The sequence below is a fragment of the Cervus canadensis genome, chromosome 13 (assembly GCF_019320065.1).
Source record: "Cervus canadensis isolate Bull #8, Minnesota chromosome 13, ASM1932006v1, whole genome shotgun sequence".
Lineage (NCBI taxonomy): Eukaryota > Metazoa > Chordata > Mammalia > Artiodactyla > Cervidae > Cervus > Cervus canadensis.
In genome coordinates, this window is record NC_057398.1 from 8,858,431 (window position 1) to 8,883,436 (window position 25,006).

Below are 25,006 nucleotides of genomic sequence, written 5' to 3' on the forward strand. Positions count from 1 at the left end.
ATAATGTGAGAGAATAAGCCATGTGAATGTGAGTGGCAGAGACAAAAGTGATAAGGACAAGAGACACAGGGCCCTGAGGTGGGAGTAACCTTGGCATTTCAGAGAGCATGACAAGGTCAGTGTGGCTGAGAATTGCAGAGAGGTGGAGATCATATGAGAAAGGCCTCGAGTTTGGTGAGCAGTAATTTGGGATGGGATGTCATTAAACTGTTTTCAAAAAGTTTCATGATCTTATTTACATTAAATATCTTCTGGCTCTGGTGACAAAAAGACTGCAGGAAATAAGTTAGGAGACTGCTGTAGAGTCTGGACAGGGGAGTTTGATGAGATTCAACTACAGGATATAGATGAGAGGTGCATACATCCAGGAAAAAGTCTGAATGCTAACAGGATGTTCTGATGGACTGGGTCTCAGTTGTGAGGGAAAGTAAGGAAAGAGGATAACTTGGATACTGAAAAAAAGAATTCAGAAGCATTTTCAGGAAAGTCCCAAACTTATGACTAAATATTAGAAAGGTTCTTCCTTTCAGTATGATCAATTTGCTAGTAATTTTCCAGCCAACAAAATTACAGAAGCTCCCCCAAATAATTTGTATGCTTTCAGTCTTTAAATTATTCCAAGAGCAAAACAAGTAACAATTTTCTTAGCTGATTTATGGAACTGATTATGATTAAACTTTATTAAGTTCCCAAGACTACATGTAAACTATTTTTAATATCCTTGGAAATATTTTATTAAAAATGTCTAGTAGCAAAGGCCCAAGAGATTTTCTTTAATATTAATATTTTTTTTCTCTCTCTCTTACCCTCAAGTTATAGATTTTAATTACTATCTAACAGGGAAAATATTTTTGCTCTTTATAAGTGAATTTGTAAGTCTCTCCAATAATCTGAAATATAGTCTTAAGTATGCAAAACACTGTAATAAAAAAAGGAAATGTTTTGGAGTACATTATTTTCTATTTTCAACTCCTCAAAGTTCACTGACAATTTAGTTTAATTTAGCCTCTTCTTGAGGCCTAAGGATCATCATGGTAACAAGGCCAACTGTTACAACACCATAAATTCAATAATTTCCTCAGACTCCTAAGCAGTTCATACAGCTTTTCCTCTGGACTCCACCCAGACTGCTTCAATTGTCAGTTCTGCTGTCTTTCCCTCCAGCGACACTAAGATGTTAGGTTGCTTTCTTCATTAAGTTGCTCTGAATCACTTATAAGTTGATCTGCTTATTTTGTCTCAGTCTTATTGTGGCCAATCCCCATTCTCAGTTCTTCCTGAGGTTCCAAGCCTGCTTTTTTTCCCATCTCTCTGCTCAGAAAAACCAAGGGCCTTCCCAGAAGGAACAAAGCAATTATAAGAATGGGAAAAAAAAGTTTTGTACATAAAACTGTCTGAAGCAAAGTTTATGTGTTTTGGGATATGTATTTTCATAGAGCTCAGAAGTTTTTCTACATTATTCCAGCTTATTTCTGAATTTGCAGTTCTCAGAAGAGGTTTAATTAGATTCACCAGCAATTCAGTAAATAAATTAATATGTACAAGGTACCGCACCATCCAAGGTGAAGTTGCTAAATATATAAACAGTAGATTAGTGTGGCATCACCATACATAAAAACTCTTGATATCATATTTCAGTTATCCAGTTTTGAGAAAATAAAGCATGTGACTCTAAGTAGCATATCAGGGAAACACTATTTTGATAGGTGAGTATTTTTTTTTCCTACTAAACTATTCCTAATGCTTGGGATCCATTCCCAATCCATCTTCGTACATCAAACTCATACTCATTCTTTAAATTTATGCCATGTATTATGTTCTCCTCTAAGGTTTTTCTGGATTTACAGAAATCTGATGTACTCAGTTTTCATATTATGAATTCACAAAATATTTTCTCTTATTTATTTAATTATTTAATATTCTCCCTACTGGTAATCTTATTTAACAATCTCACAATTGTTAATTTAGGTATCTTCTGTGTCATGTAACAGTGACTCGTAAATAAAATTAACAGTGATCTCAGAAGAGCTGAGAATGTGGCAGGTGCTTGAAAACTGTTTAGAAAGGGAGGAGGAGAGTAGAGATGAAAATATTTGCATTTTTAACACTTATGCCTACTCAAATTCAGACTGAAATAATTCAAACTCTGTTTTAGGGAACAGATTCCCAGCTCCCTGAGATAACTAGAAGAGGCTCTACCTATTTTAACTAGTTTTGTGATGTCTCTTTTTACACTAAAGAATCAGACTGATCAAGACTCTCACTATGGAAAAAAATGCTCATTAGTTACCTGTCTTATAAAGAAGTCTCCATGAATTAGAGAAACAATTCCAAAGTTTGTGTATTTAAAAATATGATCCATCAACCACATCATCTGAGCAACAACCTGAAATATTTAAAAGCAAAAAATAATTAAATATTGGATAGAAAAAATACTGAGTACAGTCTAGCCAGTATCTAAATTTTAAGCATAATCATCCAACCATACTTTTCATTAACCTAAATATTTAAAATCTAATGCTATTTCTACAAATAAAGTGCTACATGAAAAATTACAGGTCTTGATTCCAAGTCTTGGATTCTTAAATCACAGATATATACATCACTGGGTAACAGATAAAACTGAATTAACTTAAATTTGAACTTAATGATTTCCAATTTGTTCTACATAAACAACATCACTGGTAATTCTTACATAACCTGTAAAGTTATTCTGAAACAATACAATATGCCTAAATTATCAAATGAGGGCTATGAGTTTAATTAATAAGCACTAAGGCTTTGTAAGGGCTTCCTTAATAGCTCAGATGGTAAAGAATCTGCCTGCAATGCAGGAGACCCGGGTTTCATCCCTGGGTGAGGAAGATCCCCTGGAGGAGGAAATGGCAACCCACTCCAGTATCCCTGCCTGGAGAATCCCACGGACAGAGGAGCCTGGTGCACTACAGTCCATGGGGCTGCAAAGTCAGATACGACTGAGCGATTAACATTTTTATTAAGGCTTTATAAAAGCCTTAATATCTTTGTTAACATCTTTTTTAAGGCTTTATAAAATGTGACTTTACCTTAATGATTAAAATATTAAAAGTCAAAAAATATAAAGATATAAATACAAAAATATAAAAATGTTCAACAAAAAGAACACTAAACAATTCATTTACTCAATAAATACACTGTACATTTTAAAAAATTAATTCAGTAGGGTGATTTACACATTCTACTATGAAGTGTATTTGTTAGTTTATACAAAGCCATACTCTTTATCACCATAAAAATACTGTTTCTTAAACACAAAAATATTATCTATTGCTGATAAGAGTATCCATTGCTGATAAGAATTAATACTCTATCAGGAGGAGAAGCAAAATTTCAAAATTAAAAAGAAGTGTAAACAGGATCTAGTTAATGAATTCGTTAATTGCTCTCCCCTGCTGAGATAATAGCATCCCTTGTTATAAGCCTTAAATAAATAAAGTGAAAACTACAGCCTCAATCAAGAATGCAAAAGAACTCTACTTCAGTTCCTACAGGAATAACAAACATAAATTCCATCCCTAAGCACAAAATTGTATGAACACATAAGGAAAAAATGAAGCATTGACACCCATGTGTTGCTTTTACAAAAACATAAAACCCCACAAATAATATAATACTTGAGCTTCTGCCTTAATTTTTCAGCATTACTAAATAATTCAGTTGCATGACTCCTATTCCACCAGTTTTACTATATAAAATAACTTAAAAAAAGTAAAGACACATGCCCAGTGAAAGACGGATTTTCAAATCAATTAATACAGAATAAAATAATTACCAACATCTCATGTTTAATCTTGTTTTGCTTTGTAATGATAACTACTTTGTGTATATAAATTTGAAATCTGAACTAAATGGAATTTACTGAAAAGTTTCCCAAGAAACAAAACAAAAAGCAAGTGGATTCATGTGTAAAATCTTTGAGCTTTATACACAGTATGAAGTGTGGTTGCAAATTATTGATCTCTGGGTTTAATAAACCAACACTAAAGTAACTAACTTTTATGTTTAATCTTACATTTATAGTGGATTTACCTCCTCAGTTAGAAAGTAACCTAAAACAAATTCAATAAGACAGTCAAGCTATCTTCTAAGATTTGTACGGATAATTCTGTCCTAACTTATTTTAGCAGAAATATTACAAGTCAATAAATATATATTACATATCCAATAGAGTTCTATTAGTAGAAATGAAAATTCTTAGTTTTATCATCAGCTGCCATGAAAGGGCAAGACCCCTCACTTTAGAGACATTTCTTAAAAAGGTACTAGAATATTTAGAAAATATAACTAATCCTTTGACTCATATTCCTGAAAAAAGGAGGTCAGTAAACACAAGCCGCCTGAGTCAACTCAGTCGACATTTTACAAGTTGTCTGTCAGAACACTGCTAGGTATTTCCAAGGGACAAAGTTCAGTTCAGTTCAGTCGCTCAGTCATGTTCAACTCTTTGTGACCCCATGGACTGCAGCACGCCAGGCCTCCCTGTCCACCAACTCCCAGAGTTTACTCAAACTCATATCCATTGAGTCGGTGATGCCATCCAGCCATCTCATCCTCGTTGTCCCCTTCTCCTCCTGCCCCCAGTTCCTCCCAGCAGCAGGGTCTTTTCCAATGAGTCAACTCTTTGCATGAGGTGGCCAAAGTATTGGAGTTTCAGCTTTAGCATCAGTCCTTCCAATGAACACCCAGGACTGATCCCCTTTAGGATGGACTGGCTGGATCTCCTTGCAGTCCAAGGGACTCTCAAGAGTCTTTTCCAACACCACAGTTCAAAAGCATCAATTTTTTGGTGCTCAGCTTTCTGTATAGTCCAACTCTCACATCCATACATGACTACTGGAAAAACCATAGCCTTGACTAGACAGACCTTTGTTGGCAAAGTAATGTCTCTGCTTTTTAATATGCTGTCTAGGTTAGTCATAACTTTCCTTCCAAGGAGTAAGCGTCTTTTTATTTCATGGCTGCAGTCACCATCTGCAGTGATTTTGGAGCCCAAGAAAATAAAGTCTGCCACTGTTTCCACTGTTTTCCCATCTATTTGCCATGAAGTGATGGGACCAGATGCCATGATCTTAGTTTTCTGAATGTTGAGCTTTAAGCCAACTTTTTCACTTTCCTCTTTCACTTTTATCAAGAGGCTCTTTAGTTCTTCTTCACTTTCTGCCATAAGGGTGGTGTCATCTGCATATCTCAGGTTGTTGATATTTCTCCCAGCAATCTTGATTCCAGCTTGTGCTTCATCCTCTACATTAATTATCCTTTACCCATAAGCATGGTTTTCTACATATTCAAACATCTGTAGAGGCTTACATAAATGGCTCCATTCTTTATATCATTCTGAAATGTTAGTAAAGTCAATGGTTCTCCAGTTTAGAAATCTGCAAGGACAGTTTTGGCTGTCACAATAACTAGGGAGTTCTACTAGCATGCAGTAGGTTGCAGCCGGATAAGGAAAACAATTCCAGCAGGACAGTTGAGAACAACAGTGCCATCCTACCAAAATGCAAGCAGTGCCCCTGCTCCACAGAGGAATAATGACAGGCACCACAGGAATTCCTGAATTCAAAAACCTATGCTACACTTATATCACCATTAAACTAATATTTTTTAAGTGTTACTTGCTCAGTCATGTCCAACTCTTTGCAACCCAATGGGTTCCTCTGTCCATGGGATTTTCCAGGCAAGAATACTGGAGTGGGTTGCCATTTCCTTCTCTAGGGGATCTTCCCGACCCAGGGATTGAACCTGGGTCTCCTGCATTGCAGGCAGATTCTTTACAATCTGAGCCACCAGGGAAGCCCTAGTGGGCCAGTTTTAAACTGACATTAGCTTTCTTTCTTTGAAAGTGCCCACGGACCTTTCCTTTCGCCGCTGCGGCCGCGGCCATGAGTATGCTCAGGCTTCAGAAGAGGCTTGCCTCCAGCGTCCTTCGCTGTGGCAAAAAGAAGGTCTGGTTGGACCCCAATGAGACTAATGAAATCGCCAATGCCAACTCCCGCCAGCAGATCCGGAAGCTGATCAAAGATGGGCTGATCATCCGGAAGCCTGTGACTGTCCATTCCCGGGCTCGATGCCGGAAAAACACCTTGGCTCGCCGGAAGGGCAGGCATATGGGTATAGGTAAGCGAAAGGGTACTGCCAATGCTCGAATGCCCGAGAAGGTAACCTGGATGAGGAGGATGAGAATTCTGCGCCGGCTGCTCAGACGATACCGTGAATCTAAGAAGATTGACCGCCACATGTATCACAGCCTGTACCTGAAGGTGAAGGGTAACGTGTTCAAAAACAAGCGGATTCTCATGGAACATATCCACAAGCTGAAGGCAGACAAGGCTCGCAAGAAGCTTCTAGCGGACCAGGCTGAGGCCCGCAGGTCTAAGACCAAGGAAGCCCGAAAGCGCCGGGAAGAGCGGCTCCAGGCCAAGAAGGAGGAAATCATCAAGACTTTGTCCAAGGAGGAAGAGACCAAGAAATAAAGTTCTCCCCCTCTTCGCTGTACATAGTGGCCTCGACAATTGCATAGATCACTCATTCAATAAAAGACAAGCCTTTATCTGCCTAAAAAAAAAAAAAAAGAAAAAAAGAAAGTGCCCACGGAGTATGCAATTAATCAAGTAAACATTTCTACTTGTGAGTATAAATTAATATTGCCCCACACTTACTAGGAAGGAGGTAGAGATCATAATGTTCTACCTTTTATTTTTCCAATACTCCTTTATGAAACAAGATAAAAATTCTCTAAATTTCACATTATTTAGTAATATCAGATGGTAAAAAATATTTAGTATAACTAATCTGAAAATGGGAATAATTCTGGACAGAAAAATGAGCAGAAGACCAACTAACAAATCTTTTTACAAAAGCAAACAAATAAACCAAAATTTCTTTTGTCCACAATATTGGTGAATCTCAGATTACCTATATTCTGACTAATACAGTCATCATTTCTGCCAAACTGAAGTTAACAGTACCAAAGTTAGGATATTTATACTTAGCATTTTAAGCACTTTTTGAGACTCAAAAACCAATGGAAGACATCATAGGCCCTCGAAAAATCACTATAAATATAAGTATCTTATCAGTAAGAATAAAAATGTTCTCCTTGATATAAAGCCAAATAGGGTTTTTTTGGGGGGGGGGCCCACACCTCACGGCATGTGGGATCTTAGTTCCCCAACCAGGGATCGAACCTATGCCCCTTGCAGTGGAAGCAGAGTCTTAACCACTGGACCACCAGAGAAGTCCAAAAAACTAGTTTTTACAAAATTTTAATATCAATAATTTAGAGGACAGGTGATATATTATTATAAATGCAAATATATCTATACAGTGATGTTATTTCAACAATTCTGAATATAAGAAATTATTGAATTTATTCTACATTCTATCAAAATAATGCCTTTGCTTCTCAGATAAACAACAAAAACAGATTTCATAATAAGCAAACCTTTTCCATTTACTCTCATCTCATTTTCTGACCCTTGACTTGCTGAATCAAACTCTGAGGACCTAAACACACCAGGTGTATTCTTGCCTTGGGTTTTGGCCATGATTATTTCACTACGGAAGAGGCCCTTGCTTCACTACTCTGCTTAAGTTCTACTCAGACCTTTCAGGTCAAGTTTATGTCCTTCTCTCCACAAAGTTTTCTATATCCACCAAGTACATGGTGAGCTCACCTTCCACCAAATACTTCTCACTTTGTAATTAAGTATTGTTTGCTATTCCGTCTCTTCAAGTATCACTAGTTTATCAGTTCCTTTAAGAGGACATCTTATAGGATGATGTTCTTCTATATTTATAGTTGGTGACCATGAACATGAAACACTGATAAAATACCTATTGGTTTCTTCATTATTAGGCCAAATACTAACTCCATTAATTCTATATACTTTCTATTTATTTACTTTTCTATGAACATAACCTCTTTACCTTCTCCTAAGATGTTAATTCTTTTAATGTTAAGGGTTGACTTTTATATCCTCCCATTTTATAGATATATTTTAGTTATTAATATAAGCAATGGGAAATCAACAGTTCAAACACAGCCCTAGACACTGTATAAAACGGACGTGCTATCTTTCCTTTCAATTTGCTTTCTAAGTGAAATTCAAAACAATATCTACCTTACTTTCTTCTGGCTAAAAGTCCCCAAGATCACCTAATTCCCCATCCAATTTTATTCTTCAGTCTTATGTGGTTGGATTTCTCAAACTGGCAATCCACCACTCACCTCAAGACAGCCCCATGTTGAATCATATTAACTTTGCTTTCATTTCAGTTCTTTAAAAAAAAAAAAAAAAGCTTCATGGAGGTATAATCCGCGTTATCCCAGTTGGTTTTCTTTAAGTCTATAAATTTCTCTTAGAGTGATTTAGAATTATATACACAATATATTTTTTTTCAAGATGTTTCTAAATTTTCAGGAAAAGTAAGCATATTAAAGTGTAAGTCTACATTCCCAACTGTAGTAAGATACTCAGCTGACCCTCTGTCAACCCCTTTCCCGCAGTCTGTCTCTGCCTTCAGTATGGCTTACCAGTCCTTTGTCCTGGAGGCACATCATCAGGGTGCACACATCTCCTGTTGCCTGATGGTTCACCAACATGACTGCTTCATCTTCTGAAATTGTTTTAATATCTTCCCCCCACTCCATCACTGTAAGGACAAAAAGTTTCAAAGCTGTCATTTTAAAGATTTATCTATTTCCAGAAACCTTATGTTAGAAACACTGGTGCACATTAAAACTTCTGAAAGTTTATTTCCTAAAAGTATATTTCCTAGAAAAATCAGGATGTTCATATTTTAGAGAGACCCAAAAAAATCCATGAAAATGTAAATTGGCCATACCTTTGATTTAGAAATTCAATTTAAGAGTTTATTCTACAGAAACATTTGTCCAAATGGGCAAAATTATGCATAAAGGATAGTTAGTTCACCAATGGGAATGGATAATTTTCATACAATGAAAGAGCATAAATTCATTAAAGAATGGAAAATATCTCTATACACTAACCTCAAAAGACTTCTTATCAAGTAAACAAATCACAAAACAGTATATATAATATGATCCCATTTTTTCAAAGAAGGAATAAAATTTACATGTAATTTAACACATTGAAAAAAGTCTGGGGGAATGAATTCAAAACTATTAGTACCATTGGGAGGCGGTTCCCAAAGATCCTTAAATTCTACTTTAGAATAAAATAGGAAATATTATAAAATGTGTAAACATTTTCCTTTTATAAGAAAACTAATTAAAGATGTTACATTTATTAAAAATCTCCAGATGAAAAATCATTGCACCAAAACCTCTATGTATACTGTAAGGAAAACAGTGATATCTCCAAGCAGGTATGCCTCATTTTATAGCACACTTACTACACACACAAAAGATAAAATTAAACATCAGTTTCAAACATCAGGATTCTATGCAGAAGCTTCTAGGTTCTTCAAATGTCTGACACAAATTACCAGAGGCTGAATATACACTAGTATTCACTCATCTCACTCCCTGCTATAAGGAAAGAAGCTGGGCTCCCTGTGTGTAATAGTTCTGGAGGAAACAGGGGTAGGAGACCTGGAGTTCACCTGCTTTATCTCTGCCAGCCCCCACTCCTCCGCAGCCACACTTCACTGTCACCCCAGTATAGCGGAGCTCCTCTTAAGACATCATTTGAGAAAAGAGTTCTGCTAATTTTTTCTTTCTATTAAAATCTAAGCAAAGCATCTATGCCTTCATTTTAAAAATTTGTATTAAGGGAATTTCAGCTAGGTTGAACATATCTTCAATTGTGGTTGTTACTATTGTTCAGTTGTTAAGTCTTGTCCAACTCTTAGCAACCTCATGAACTGCAGCACACCAGGCTTCCCTGTCCTTCAATATCTGCTAGAGTTTGCTCAATTCGTGTCCATTGAGTCAGTGATGCTATCTAACCATCTCAGCCTCTGCCGCCCTCTTCTTCTTTTGCCTTCAATCAGCTGTGGTATCTACTTGCATAATCATTCTCTCAGAAGTTATTACTAAAACACAAGTAGCTAACACTGTGTGCTGAAACCTTTTACTTTAAGATTCTTAAATGAATGCAGAATGGAAACCACATTACAGACGTCAAGTAATCTTTAAGGAACAGAGGTAGAACACTGGGGACAGTCCAGTGGCAACAACTTTCCTTCAGAGTGGCCTTTCCTTTCCCAAGTTGCCAGTGAAGTTTAGCTGACAAGCTAACTTTACTTAAACTTATCTGAACAGCTGATATATCATACATTGTATGTGTGGGGGGTGGGAGTATAAATTGGTACAAGAGTTTGGAAGTCAATCTGGATTAGGGCGAGCTCTAAACCTATATCCAATATGACTGGTGTCCTTATAAAATGAGGGAAATTTGGACAGAGATACACAAAGAGAATGCCATGTGACGACAGAGACAGAAACTGCAGTGATGCGTCTGCAAGCCAAGGACTGCAGACAACCAACCAAACTGAGCAAGAGGCAAGGAAGGATCCTTCCCACTAGAGCCGTCAGACAGAACATCCCTGCCAACACTTCAGACTTCTAACCCTGAACCCTGAGATAATAAATTCCTGTTGTTTTAAGTCCCCCAGTTTGTGGCACTTTGTTATGGAAGCCCTCTAAAACTAATATATCCCACCCTCCTCAACTTTCCTCATTTCGCTTTTCCATTCTATTCTCTTCAAATAATAGTTATTTTCTAACCAACTGTAAGAACAACACTGTACTTTAAACACCCAGAAGATTATACAGAAATCTAATATTAAATATTACAAATGTTTCTAAATGTTCATTTCTACAAATAGTTTAAGGGTATAATCATTAAGAGTTAACCCAATACATATTTTATCTCTGCCACAACTTAGCTAAAATTACTTTTCGAACTAAATGTCAATTTATCATACTAAGACTTACATGAATACTAAATCAAACAAGGGAAGGTAACTGGATCAATTTTTTAAAAATTATCCTGATGTAGCAATAAAGTCATGCTGTATTTTATAATAAGCTGAATTTTATTCAACAATAAATTTCACTTCTAGTATCTATGGCATTCTTCTTTTACCAATACTTTTACCATACCATTATGTACTTCAAAGATCACTGCTACACAAAATCAAGATTCAAAAATGCTTGCAGAGAAAAAAACATTTATTTGTGTATGAAATAGCTGTGTTCCTCAAACCATAGCCTGCTATCCAAACCAGTACGTATAATAATGAAGCCAGTATCTTAACCAAGGAATAGAATTATTCTCACGTTAAAGAACAGAAACTATGGATGACTGCCAGTTCTTACACTGTAAGAAAAAAATATTTTAACATACTGTTCTGTGAAATGAAGTCTCAAAAAAGAACTGGGTCAGGTCCACTATTTCCAAAGGGAATGAAAAACAAATGGGTAAAAACTGGAAGAAAAGTTCCCTAGTTATAACTGAATTTTTAAAAATTCTTATTAAAAACCAAAGCCAAATATTATTACCTACTACACACACACATACACACATATTAATAAATCTCCCCAAAAGTTATAGACTAGAATTGATCAGGATAGTTCATATCTCAAAAAGAAAATAAAAACAACAATTAAACCATCACAAATTCCTTAAAAACACTGCTGCTAAAGCTGTTATACTGATCCACAAAACAGAAATAACGTGGAGAAGAAAGGTTGCTTTTTACAATCATAATAACACAATCATAATCATACTTGCTTTTCAAAAATCAAAAACAGTATCAGCAAGCTAATGGCACAAACTATTTTATGATTCTGTGCCTCAGCTTTTCACTTAAGAAACATAATGATATCATTATGCTATTCAAACTTATTGTGAAATGAATGAGATATAATTGATAGAATCACAGACATCCTGGGTAATTAGATTATACGACAGCTGAAGTTCCCTTTGAAATCACTATTAAGTGAGTCATACAACTACTGTGTCACTCACGTAAGGTCAGGTATTCTAACATGAATAGTAAAGATTAGAGAGAAAAAAAAAAAAAAACACGTGAAAGAATCTCATGAAACTCCAGAACTGTGGCTTTCAGTAGCCCAGATTGGAGGCAGACTAGACTGGACTCATCCAAAGTCAGGGGTTAGCAGAGGAAGATGAAAAAGGAGAGAGGACATTACCGGTGGCTATGAGAAAACAGCTTACGGTACTGATTAACAGAGAGGAGACAGGAGGGGAGGAAGCAAGTAAGGGAGTGATTCATTAAAAGAAAACAGAGGGAGGGCTATTATAATAGAGATAATTGAAGCCTCCCTCTATGCCCACCTTTACCCATCCTATTCAAACCTCCACAAATAGGGTCCAGGCATTTTGAGAAAGCCTGCAGGAGAATCTAATGTATGCCAATAAACAAGAATCACTGGAATTTATGCAGCAATGTTTTTAAGAATACTGAACATATTGGGAAGCTGTGGTCAGCACACCTTTTTGGCACTTTAAGAGGTTAAACTTGAGGTGGCAAGGTTCAAGGTATAGCTTTTGGAAGGGTTGTGTAACTAAAAGAATAATAGTAGCATATATTATTAAATAGATATACAATTAAATACTAATAATATTAATAGCTATCATTTATAGAATGTTTACTATGTGTCAGGCATTAATGATTAGTAATAGAAAATAATTCACATTACTTTCTTATGTAACCTAACCTTCACAAAAATCCCAAAGGCATAGACACTATTATCCACAATTTACAATTGAAGAAAATGAAATACAAAAGGTTAAGCAATATCTTCAAAGTTACACGGTTAGGAAGTAGAGGAACTGGGATTCAAAACCACTGTATCATGCTGTAACTGCAGGTGTCTTACGGCGTCGAGGAGCCTTGAGGAGAGGAACAAACAGGTATACTGCCCACACAGCCCCTGACACGGCCCATGATCATACCAGGAAACGGGGTGACCAAGTTAGTGCTTAGGTCCCCTAAGCTTATTTGTTCTCAACAACAAGGTTAGTGGACAACAACAATAAGGAGTGGAACAGAAGCCAAGAATCAAGTTGGTTTTTTTTTGCCTGACAGTTAAATAATAACCCAGACTAAAGAGGCAAAGGATAACTAAGAAAAAAGAATCAATATTGCTTTTAGGCCCAGATGCTGTCATCTTAAATTTAATATGCTCAATACAGAACCAGGTCTTTAACCTAGACTTCTCCATCTCAACAAAGGACATCATCATTCACCCAACCAACTCAAAAAAAAATCTAAGGCCACCTTTGATTCCTTCCTTTCCTCAATTCTCCACATTTAATCTAAGTCCTTTGAGCTCTACGTCCAAGACACATCCTGCAACCTCTATGTTGCTCCTTCTTTACTACCTCTACTCTAGGCCAAGCCATGGACACCTCTTTCTTGGACTTCTAAAGTGACCTCCTAACTAGACCTCTTACTTCTACTTTAGCCACCTGCTTAAAACAAAATTTTAAAATAGTTTATAATTTCAAATACCAATATAATCTGAATCACCACTGGCAAGACTGGGAAAAGAAAGAGCAGTAAAGTCAAAGATAACTGATATTAACTCTAACTGATTTACCTCAAATCTAGACAGATTTGTTTCACCTCAAACCTAAAGATTTGCTTTACCTCAAACCTAGACAGTTTCCCAAAGGGAAGATATGTATCTCAGAAGAAGCAATTCTACCTGCGGTCACCAGCACTGCAAAACTTTCAGCACAGCTGGTCAACATCCTGCGTTACAACCCCAAAGACCCTACACATGTCCAAACATCCTACTCCCACCTCTATCCCATTTAAAACCACTAAGAGAGTTCAAAATGACTGAGGTCAATATGACCCTGTAATAAAATCAGAGTGAGTTAAATAACAAAGGAGAATAGTGCAGACAACATGAGGACTGAGTGAACACGTGCTTATTAAAAATAAAGATCAAGCCCTGTGACACCCAGCTTTTACCCACTCACCCCCCAGGATATGGCAGCAAGGAGACTGCTAGAGTCTTCTCTGGGAAATCTGATAAGCTCATGAGAAAAGATATAAAAACACTGACATTTAGGACTCTCCAGTGAAGTATTCCAATCATTATCTTACAATGAGGCTTAGTGTGGACAAGCCTCAACCACTAGCAGGGCTGCCAATCAACTTTATAGTCCAAATTGCCAATATCTGCTGGATCATCGAAAAAGCAAGAGAGTTCCAGAAAAACATCTATTTCTGCTTTATTGACTACGCCAAAGCCTTCAACTGTGTGGATCACAATAAACTGTGGAAAATTCTGAAAGAGATGGGAATACCAGACCACCTGACATGCCTCTTGAGAAACCTGTATACAGGTCAGGAAGCAACAGTTAGAACTGGACATGGAACAACAGACTGGTTCCAAATAGAAAAAGGAGTATGTCAAGGCTGTATATTGTCACCCTGCTTATTTAACTTATATTCAGAGTACATCATGAGACACGCTGGGCTGGAAGAAGCACAAGCTGTAATCAAGATTGCCGGGAGAAATATCAATAACCTCAGATATGCAGATGACACCACCCTTATGGCAGAAAGTGAAGAGGAACTGAAAAGCCTCTTGATGAAAGTGAAAGAGGAGAGCGAAAAAGTTGGCTTAAAGATCAACATTCAGAAAACTAAGATCATGGCATCTGGTCCCATCACCTCATGGGAAATAGATGGGGAGACAGTGGAAACAGTGTCAGATTTTATTTTTTTGGGCTCCAAAATCACTGCGGATGGTGACTGCAGCCATGAAATTAAAAGATGCTTACTCCTTGGAAGGAAAGTTATGACCAACCTAGATAGCATATTAAAAAGCAGAGACATTACTTTGCCAACAAAGGTCCGTCTGGTCAAGGCTATGGTTTTTCCAGTGGTCGTGTATGGATATGAGAGTTGGACTGTGAAGAAAGCTGAGCGCCAAAAAATTGATGCTTTTGAACTGTGGTGTTGGAGAAGACTCTTGAGAGTCCCTTGGACTGCAAGGAGATCCAACCAGTCCATGCTAAAGGAGATCAGTCCTGGGTGGTCATTGGAAGGACTGATGCTGAAAGCTGAAACTCCAATACTTTGGCCACCTGATGTGAAGAGTTGACTCATTGGAAAAGACCCTGATGCTGGGAGGGATTGGGGGCAGGAGGAGAAGGGGGCGACAGAGGATGAGATGGCTGGATGGCATCACCGACTCGATGGGCATGAGTTTGAGTAAACTCCAGGAGTTGGTGATGGACAGGGAGGTCTGGCATGCTGCGATTCATGGGGTCACAGAGTCGGACACAACTGAGCGACTGAACTGAACTGAACTCTTAAATAAGAACACATTGTCATGTATTACCAGATAACCAGAAAAAGCCCTTAATGTGAAAGAAAATAAAGCAAATAGTCTATTAAAGAAATTTATTTTATAGTCAAAAACCTTCCAAAAAATAATTCTTCTGGCCCAAATGATTTCACTAGCAAATTCCACTATTCTTTTTAAAAAGAAATAACACCAATTTTATACCATCTCTTCCAGAAAATAGAAAAGAAGGGAAAGATTACCCTTATACCAAAACCAGAAAAAGACAACAACAACAAAAAACCCTGTAGACTCACGTTCATTAAAATCCTCAAAAAATATCAGGAAATGGACTCCAATAATATACACTGCAATCAAGTAAGGTTTATCATCACAGGAACTGAAGGTAATAATCCAACATATTAACAGCTAAGGAAGAAAAACCTCACAATTATATTGCAACAGTCTGAAGGTCTGTATCCCTCTAAAATTCATATCTTAAAGTCCCAACCCTCCAAGGTGATGGTATTAGTAGACAAGGACTTTGGAAAGTGATTAAAGGCTTGAGCCCTCATGAATGGGATTAGTGGGCTTATAAGAGAGCCCACAGAGCTATCCAGCTCATTCTACCCAGTGAGGGCACGGTGAAAAGGCTATGAACCATGAAGAGAGCTTTTACCATTGGTGACTGCTGGCACCTTGATTTTGGACTTCTAAGCCTCCTGAATTATAAGCAGTAAATTTCTGTTGTTCATAAAGCACCCAGCCTGTGACACTTTGTTACAGCAGTCCCAAAGACCAAGACACGTATGAATTAATACACAAAAAGCACTTAAATTTCAATATCCATTCATGATAAAAACTCTCGGTAAACTAAGAACAGAAGGGAATTTCCTCACCGTGATAAACTGTTTCTACACAAAACCAATAGTTAACATATTATTTGGTATTAATTATATATGAGTGCTTTCTCCCTAAGACTGAGAACAAGGCAAGGATGCCCAATCTCACCTGTCTTATTTAACATTATTCCAGAAGTCTTAGCCAGTTCAGTAACAGGAGAAAAAAGAAAGAAAAGGGGTGGGGGAGGGGAGGAATGAAAAAGAAATGAAAGCTATGCAGATTGATAGTTCTGCCCATATTCACAAATGGCATGACTATCTCTGTATAATGTCCCAATCCCAATCAATCTATAAAAAGCTCCTATTATTAATAAATGTGGAGAAGGAAATGGCAACCCACTCCAGTATTCTTGTCTGGAGAATCCCATGGATAGAGGAGCCTAGCAGTCTACAGTTCATGGGATTGCACAGAGTCAGACATGACTGAAGCAACTTAGCACATTAATAAATATGAGTTTAGAAAAGTTTAGAAAACTCAACAATAAGTATCATATTTTTATATTAGGAATGAATGATATGAAGTTTTAAAAATTAAATCCCACTGACAACAGATCAAAATACAGATCAACAGTACAAAATATACTTAGGTATAAATCTAAAACACATAGACAGGATCTGTATGCTTCCAACTACAAAGTGTTGATGAAAGAAATCAAAGAAGGCTAAAATGAAATGAATACCATGTTAATGGGTTGAAAGATTCAACACAGTAAAGATATCAATTCTCCCACAAATTGATCTACAAATAAAACACAATTCTTATAAAAATCCCAATAAGAATTTTTGCAGATACAGACAATTGGATTTTAAAACTTACAAAGACCAACAAACTAGAATAACCAAAATAACTTTGAAAAGGAAAAATAAAGTAAAAATAAATTTTACTTACTTACTCTAAAGCTACATTAATCAAATGGCATGGTACCGGTGAAGGATGAGACACACAAATCAACAGATCAGAAAAAAGACTCCAGAAATAGATCACACAAATATGGCTAAATGATTTTTGACAAAGGTGCAAAGTCAATCCAATGGAGAAAGAAGAGTCTTTTCAACAAACCATGTTAGAAAAATATGAAACCTAAACCTTACTACAATTAATTCACAATGGATCACAGAGTTAAATGTGAAACTTAGAACTACAAAAGAAGAAAATTTAGGGGAAAATCTCCATGACCTGGAGTTAGGCAAAGTGTTCTTAGACTTGACAAAAGAAGCATAATTCATAAAAGAAAAAATCAGTAAACTGGCCTTATCGAAATTTAAACCTTTGCTCAGGAAAAGACACTGTTAAGAGAATAACAAGACTGGGTGAAAATGGAAGCAATCACAACAAAGTATTTGTGTCTTTGTATCCAGAATGTTTACAGAACTTCTAAAACTCAAGAGTAAGATAACAAATCACTCAATTAAAAACTAGGCAAAAAATGTGGACGCCTCGCCACAGAGGAGAGCAGGGTGACAAAGGACCTTGTGAAACGGTGCTCAGCGTCATCAGCCACTGGGGAAAGGACAAAGCAAAGCCGCGGGGAGCTGGGAGCTGCAGACTGCACCGTCTGAGCCGCAAGGGACGCCCGTACACGTACTAGAATCGTTAAAATCAAACATACTGATAGTACCAAATTTTGATAAGGATGCAGAAAAACTGGAACTTGCAGACACTGCTGATGGGAATGAAAAATACACAGCCACTCTGGAAACAGTTTGGCAGTTTCTTCTAAAGTTAAAAATACACTTACCACCTGACCTAAGAAACCCACTCCTGGGTATTTACCCTAAAGCAAGGGTTAGCAAACTTTTTCGGTGAATAGTCAGCCATTACATATTCTAAGCTTTGAGGGCCACATATGGTCTCTGTTGCATATTCTCTCTCTCTCTTTTTTTAAACAAACCTTTACAAATATAAAAGGCATTCTTAGCTCATAGTGCCATACAAAAACAGGCAACAGGAAAATTTGGGCATAGTCTGTTGACTGCTACCCTAGAGAAATGAAAACTTATGTCAATACAGAAAACTTTACATGAATGTTTACACCAGCTATAGTCATAATTGCTAAATACTAGAAACAACCCAAATGTCCTTCAGTAGCTGAATGGATATCAACTGTGATACATCTATAAAATGGAATACAATTCAGCAGCAAAAACGGACATTCTAATGATACACACCACAACTTGGACAACTTTAAAAGGCATGCTGAGTCAAAGAAGTCAGTCTCAAAAAAGTTACATAACACATGATTCTATTTTATGACAGTCTCAAAAAGACAAAATTATGGTGAAAGAAAACAGACCAGGAATTGCCTCTCAAAAGGTTACATAATGCATGATTCTATTTTATGACATTCTCAAAAAGACAAAATTATAGTGAAAGAGGACAGATGAGGGATTGCCAGGGGTTACAGGTAGGGGGAGGATGTGATTACCAAGGATAGAGATCATTGCAGCATGGCAGAACTACAGATGATTTTTTACTCTGTTGTTTTTCTTCCTTTCAAAAATAATTTTCTGTTTTCTCCAAGTTTTCAGCATTTGACTTCTTACTTTAGTAATTCAGGGAGGTTTTTGCCCCAGATCTATGTATTAATGGAAGATGTTACTAATGGATTGCACGCTTTTTGTTTCTTAAATGTTCGTTTTCTCACATTCTAAAAACCTCTCCCTTTGAGTAGTCTGCTTCAAATGTATTTTGTTAAATCACTGAGAATTGAAGTAGCTAAGACTTTATATTGTTTCTTTTTACAGAATGTTCCAATAAAAGTACTTCACTCTACACAAAATCCTCAACTTGTTCAAAGTTTTGTTTTCTCAACCTTTTAAATAGCTTCTCTCATTTACTTGTAAGATGACAAACAGAACACTACACTAAATTCAAAGATTTGGATTTAAATCAAAAGTACTTTAATTTGATTCCCTTGGGAAAGTGTAAGCAATGGGATTAAGTAGTGTCTGCCTTAGGTTACTAAAATGAATAATTAGAAGAAGGGAAATTCTAACTTCTCCTAAAGGTAGAGGATTACACCAAACTGCTAGGAAATAAGTAAGCAATGTAGATGCTTCTCTGCTTTGCTACTAGAGTTCTAAATAGCTTTAGAATCAGACCATTACATATGGGAGGAGTTTTTATTTTAATGAAGTTTACAGCTTGAAAGGAACATAGAGATATTTGAATCAAGTTCCTTACTTCACAGATACTTCTTCAAATACAAGAAGCAGAACTCTATGGCTACTCCTTGACTGACTGAATTAGTTGCAAGAAAAAAACATGCAAATGATAAGGATAATTAATTTACAACCACTCTTGCTTACTATCCCCTAAAGCACTTACTGATGTATTCATTCATTCAATTAGTTTTATTTTCTTCATAGATAAATAGGATTCTGCCATTTTGGGGGACATAGACATATACAGTTCAGTTCAGTTCAGTCGCTTAGTCATATCTGACTCTTTGCGACCCCGTGGACTGCAGCACACCAGGCCTCGCTGTCCATCACCAACTCCAGGAGTTTACTCAAACTCATGTCCATTGAGTCGGTGATGCCATCCAACCATCTCATCCTCTGTTGTCCCCTTCTCCTCCCGCCTTCAATCCTTCCCAGCATCAGGGTCTTTTCCAATGAATCAGCTCTTCACATCAAGTGGCCAAAGTATTGGAGTTTCAGCTTCAACGTCAATCCTTCCAATGAACATTCGGACTGATTTCCTTTAGGATGGACTGGTTGGATCTCCTTGCAGTCCAAGGGACTCTCAAGAGTCTTCTCCAACACCACAGTTTAAAAGCATCAATTCTTTGGCGCTCAGCTTTCTTTATAGTCTAACTCTCACATCCATATATGACTACTGGAAAAACCATAGCTTTGACTAGATGGGCCTCTGTCAGCAAAGTAATGTCTCTGCTTTTTGATATGCTGTCTAGGTTGGTCATAACTTTTCTTCCAAGGAACAAGTGTGCTTTAATCTCATGGCTGCAGTCACCATCTGCGGTGATTTTGGAGCCCAAGAAAATAAAGTCTGTCACTGTTTCCATTGTTTCCCATATATTTGCAATGAAGTGATGGGACCAGATGCCATGATCTTAGTTTTTCTAAAATGTTGAGTTTTAAGCCACCTTTTTCACTCTCCTCTTTCACTTTCATCATGAGGCTCTTTAGTTCTTCTTCACTTTCTGCCATAAGGGTGGTGTCATCTGCATATGTGAGGTTATTGATATTTCTCCCAGCAATCTTGATTTCAGCTTGTGCTTCATCCAGCCCAGCGTTTCTCTGCATATATAGGGATTGTATCAAAAAGTAATTCTCTCATTAAATTCAACTACATGAGCTTAGCAAGAAAACTAAGAGAGAAAAAAAGGTAAAGGTCGAAAGAAGATAGAGTAAGGAAGGGAAGAAGTAAAAGACTGAGACAGAGAACATTTTAAACAGTATAAGCAACTCTGCCTGCCTTTCCAGTCCTCAGGTGTATGCCCTGGGGGAAGCCTCAGACCGAACTTGTGAATCCGCTGCTGCTGCTGCTAAGTCACTTCAGTCGTGTCCGACTCTGTGCAACCCCATAGACGGCAGCCCTCCAGGCTCCCCCGTCCCTGGGATTCTCCAGGCAAGAATACTGGAGTGGGTTGCCATTTCCTTCTCCAATGCATGAAAGTGAAAAGTGAAAGTGAAGTTGCTCAGCCGTGTCCAACTCGTAGTGACTCCATGGACTGCAGCCTACCAGGCTCCTCCGTCCATGGGATTTTCCAGACAAGAGTACTGGAGTGGGGTGCCATTGCCTTCTCCAGTGAATCTGCTATGCTGCCTCAATTCAGCTCTCATGTGCCAGTCATTATGATAGCAGCCCACTGAGCAGGATGATTTCGGTTTTTTTAAAAAATTCATTTTCTTCCATAAAAAAATAAGCAAACTTTTTAATTGATGCAGCATGATCCCTGCCCTCAAGAAGTTTGCTCACTTATTAGGAATAAAAGATAAATTAGGGAATAATGCATGACACATGAAAATATGTACTACAAGAGGCATGGAGAGAAGAAGTCATTGGGAGATAAAACATGAATGGAAGAGACACCAAAGACATGGGAGAAATACCCTTGAACAGACAGTTGCTATTGGGAAGATTGGAAAATGAGGTTGCATCTGTAAATAAAAGGTCAGATTACAGAGGTACTTTTAGAAGTCAGATACTAGAACTGAGACCAGGAAATATAAAATTCCTTTTTTTGTCACCAGGCAGGTGACAAAATTGAGGGCAGTGGGTTTCCTATATGACAGAAGGGAGCAGTGGTATTGTGTTCAAAACAGTGTGCATGCTTCACCCCCTCCAAGCATTCCAGTTCTAAGCTGTTTCTGATATCCAGAAATGTGGACCCAGGTTACCAGACCCTCCAATTCAACAGTAATTGGACATTTGAGAGTGTTTATGAAATTTAAATAGAGAGAAGATTAACAATGATGGAAGACTCCTGGGTTAGCAGGAATAGAATGCAATCAAAGAGACAACTGGCTTTTGGTAAAAAGGACATTCTGCAAAGTAACAGGAGGAATAAAGGAAAGGAATACCAAAAGATGTGGCCAAAGAGGCAGGTTTGGGCCAGGCTAGTAGACACCAGAGCTCTGCACATTATCTCACAAATCATAGAAAGCCTGTAGTAAAGGAACTGACAAGATGTGGGATGGAGGGAAGAGATGCAGGACTGCAGGGATGAGGGAGAGTAGCTATTTGTTAAGTGGGGGATTTTTTTTTTTAAAGATGAGAACGTCTTTAGTATTTTTATATCCTAAAGACTAAACTAAAACACAAATAGAAGGAGACAATAATCAATAAAGTGAAACAAGACAGACAGGGAAATTGCTTTGGGTAAGGGATGATCTACTGATGAATGAGGGTACGAAGAAGTTCGGGAGTAGGACAGAGAAAGGGGGAGAGTCTCCAGAGCACAATTCCAGGGCACCAACCAAATTCATGGCAAAAGGCAATGAGTGGAATTCAAAACTGACCTGGGAAAGAGAATTGCTCACAAAAGCATCATGAACATAGACATCCTAAGTGGAACTGAGCTAGACAAAATTGGGGATGCCCCTCAAAACAGAGGAGCAGAAAGCAGATACAAGCACTCACACCAGCTAACTGCCCAAGAGGCCTGAAGCAAAGAAGTTCATAGTTGGAGCTATTAATAATACAGCCCCTGGCTTGAGGTTTGACCATATTCCTAAGTGCTGAAATCCAGGATACTAAAAGAAGAAAGTACTAAGAATATAACTAAATGAGAAACTACACATTAGTAAAAACTTCCTATTTTAAAGGGCTTTCATTCCTATTCTCTCAATTGCCACAGCAGCACTAAACATATATAAGCCATGCATAGTCTTACTTAAAGCTAAGACTCAGAGAAGATATTGTAAAAGGTAACACTATAAGTAAGCACTATAAATCTGACTGAAACCTGTCTCTTTGTCCCTAAGACCAAAGCATAGATAGCCCCTGTTTAACAAAATTACTAACCACTCAACTAAAAGGGAAGTATGCTGCTTTCAACGTGTAATGAAAACAGAATGGACTTTAGAGTAGACTTCCATTCAAAGATCAGCTCTATCCCTCGCTAGCTCTACATCCACATTAAGCAAGTTACTTAGCATCCAGAAGTCCTCCTTTTCTCATTTATGTAATGGGGTTGATACTACTTCCCTCTCAGGACTGTTATCAGTATTTAATAAGAAGTCACATATAAGCACTTGGCAAATAGCCTGAACATCAGGTACTCAGCTAAGGTAAGTTTCTCTCCTCACTGGAAGCACTACTGACAGGATTAAGTAAAAAGGATTGTGAAAGCTTTGTATTTTAACAATAAATCTTACTAGAGGATAAACAGATAAAAGAAATCAGAGAAACTAACTCAAAGCATACTATAAATTGAAGAAACTAAGTCACAAGTAGAAAACATCATCACTCTGAGATTCATATTAACAGGAGATGAATGTAACTTGACATAGAGGAGAGAGTCGACAGACGAGAATACACTAAAGGTGTAAAGTTCTCACTGAGCGTGGAGTTCAAACCTGGAGTCTGTGGGTCAATAAATGGACTTAAAAGAGTCGTGAACCCCTTGGAACTGTCCGTAAAACTGTGAGTATGTGCAGAGGTGCTGTGGTAAGCCAGAATATGTTCCCCTACACCCACTCCACAAGATAACCATGTCAAGTTTCTGGAACCTGTGAATGTTATCTTATATGGTAAAAGATGTGATTCAGTTAAGGCTCTTGAGAAGAGGAGCTAATTCCGGATTACCCAGGTGGGCCCTCAGCCAATGACAAACATCCTTACAAGAGACACAGAGAGGACAGACGCAGAGAAGAAGGGATGGCCACATGACCCTGGAGGCAGAGCTCGGAGTGCTGCCGCCACAAGCCCAGGAATGCTGACAGCTACCAGAAGAGGCATTCTCCCCCTAGAGCCTCTGTGGGGAGTTGAACTTGAGGCCTCCAGAAATGTGACAAGAATTCACTTCTGTTGTTTTAAACGCTTCTGTGCTCATGTTGTTATGCAACCACATGAAATTAATACAGGTGCAATTTTCTGAGGGGAGAGCCCAGAGCTTTCATCAGACTCTAAAAGAGGTTCTTATGAATCCCACAAGGTCAAAGAACTTCTATTGTAGAGGATTAAGCAAAATTCTCTATGAACAAAGGAACTAGAAATTTTTTTTTTTAAGTTGGAGGCTAATTACTTCACAACATTTCAGTGGGTTTTGTCATACATTGACATGAATCAGCCATGGAGTTACATGTATTCCCCATCCAAATCCCCACTCCCACCTCCCTCTCCACCCAATTTCTCTGGGTCTTCCCAGTGCACCAGGCCCGAGCACTTGTCTCATGCATCCCACCTGGGCTGGTGATCTGTTTCACTATAGATAGTATACATGCTGTTCTTTCGAAACATCCCACCCTCACCTTCTCCCACAGAGTTCAAAAGTCTGTTCTGTACTTCTGTGTCTCTTTTTCTGTTTTGCATATAGGGTTATCGTTACCATCTTTCTAAATTCCATATATATGTGTTAGTATGCTGTAATGTTCTTTATCTTTCTGGCTTACTTCACTCTGTATAATGGGCTCCAGTTTCATCCATCTCATTAGAACTGATTCAAATGAATTCTTTTTAATGGCTGAGTAATATTCCATGGTGTATATGTACCACAGCTTCCTTATCCATTCATCTGCTGATGGGCATCTAGGTTGCTTCCATGTCCTGGCTATAATAAACAGAGCTGCGATGAACATTGGAGTACATGTGTCTCTTTCAGATCTGGTTTCCTTGGTGTGTATGCCCAGGAGTGGGATTGCTGGGTCATATGGCAGTTCTATTTCCAGTTTTTTAAGAAATCTCCACACTGTTCTCCATAGTAGCCGTACTAGTTTGCATTCCCACCAACAGTGTAAGAGGGTTCCCTTTTCTCCACACCCTCTCCAGCATTTATTGCTTGTAGACTTTTGGATAGCAGCCATCCTGACTGGCGTGTAATGGTACCTCATTGTGGTTTTGATTTGCATTTCTCTAATAATGAGTGATGTTGAGCATCTTTTCATGTGTTTGTTAGCCATCTGTATGTCTTCTTTGGAGAAATGTCTGTTTAGTTCTTTGGTCCATTTTTTGATTGGGTCATTTATTTTTCTGGAATTGAGCTTCAGGAGTTCCTTGTATATTTTTGAGATTAATCCTTTGTCTGTTTCTTCATTTGCTATTATTTTCTCCCAATCTGAGGGCTGTCTTTTCACCTTACTTATAGTTTCCTTTGTAGTGCAAAAGCTTTTAAGT

The 25,006-nt window shown here is 37.7% G+C and overlaps 2 protein-coding genes across 7 annotated transcripts in view; one reads left to right on the top strand and one right to left on the bottom strand.

The window, feature by feature from the left end:
* The window catches only part of LPGAT1 (lysophosphatidylglycerol acyltransferase 1), a 136,449-nt gene that overhangs the window by 36,295 nt on the left and 75,148 nt on the right, over positions 1–25,006 (bottom strand). For all 6 annotated transcript variants that reach the window (XM_043484698.1, XM_043484699.1, XM_043484697.1 and 3 more), the window contains exons 3-4: positions 8,576–8,694; positions 2,291–2,386 (exon numbers count right to left, since the gene is read on the bottom strand). In XM_043484698.1, the coding sequence (XP_043340633.1) occupies positions 2,291–2,386; positions 8,576–8,694 (215 nt within the window). The remainder of the gene's footprint in view (positions 1–2,290; positions 2,387–8,575; positions 8,695–25,006) is intronic.
* Positions 5,889–6,589, top strand: LOC122451787 (60S ribosomal protein L19). Its single transcript, XM_043484702.1, has one exon. It carries the CDS (start codon positions 5,922–5,924, stop codon positions 6,510–6,512), a length of 591 nt encoding a protein of 196 aa, XP_043340637.1. The 5' UTR covers positions 5,889–5,921; the 3' UTR covers positions 6,513–6,589.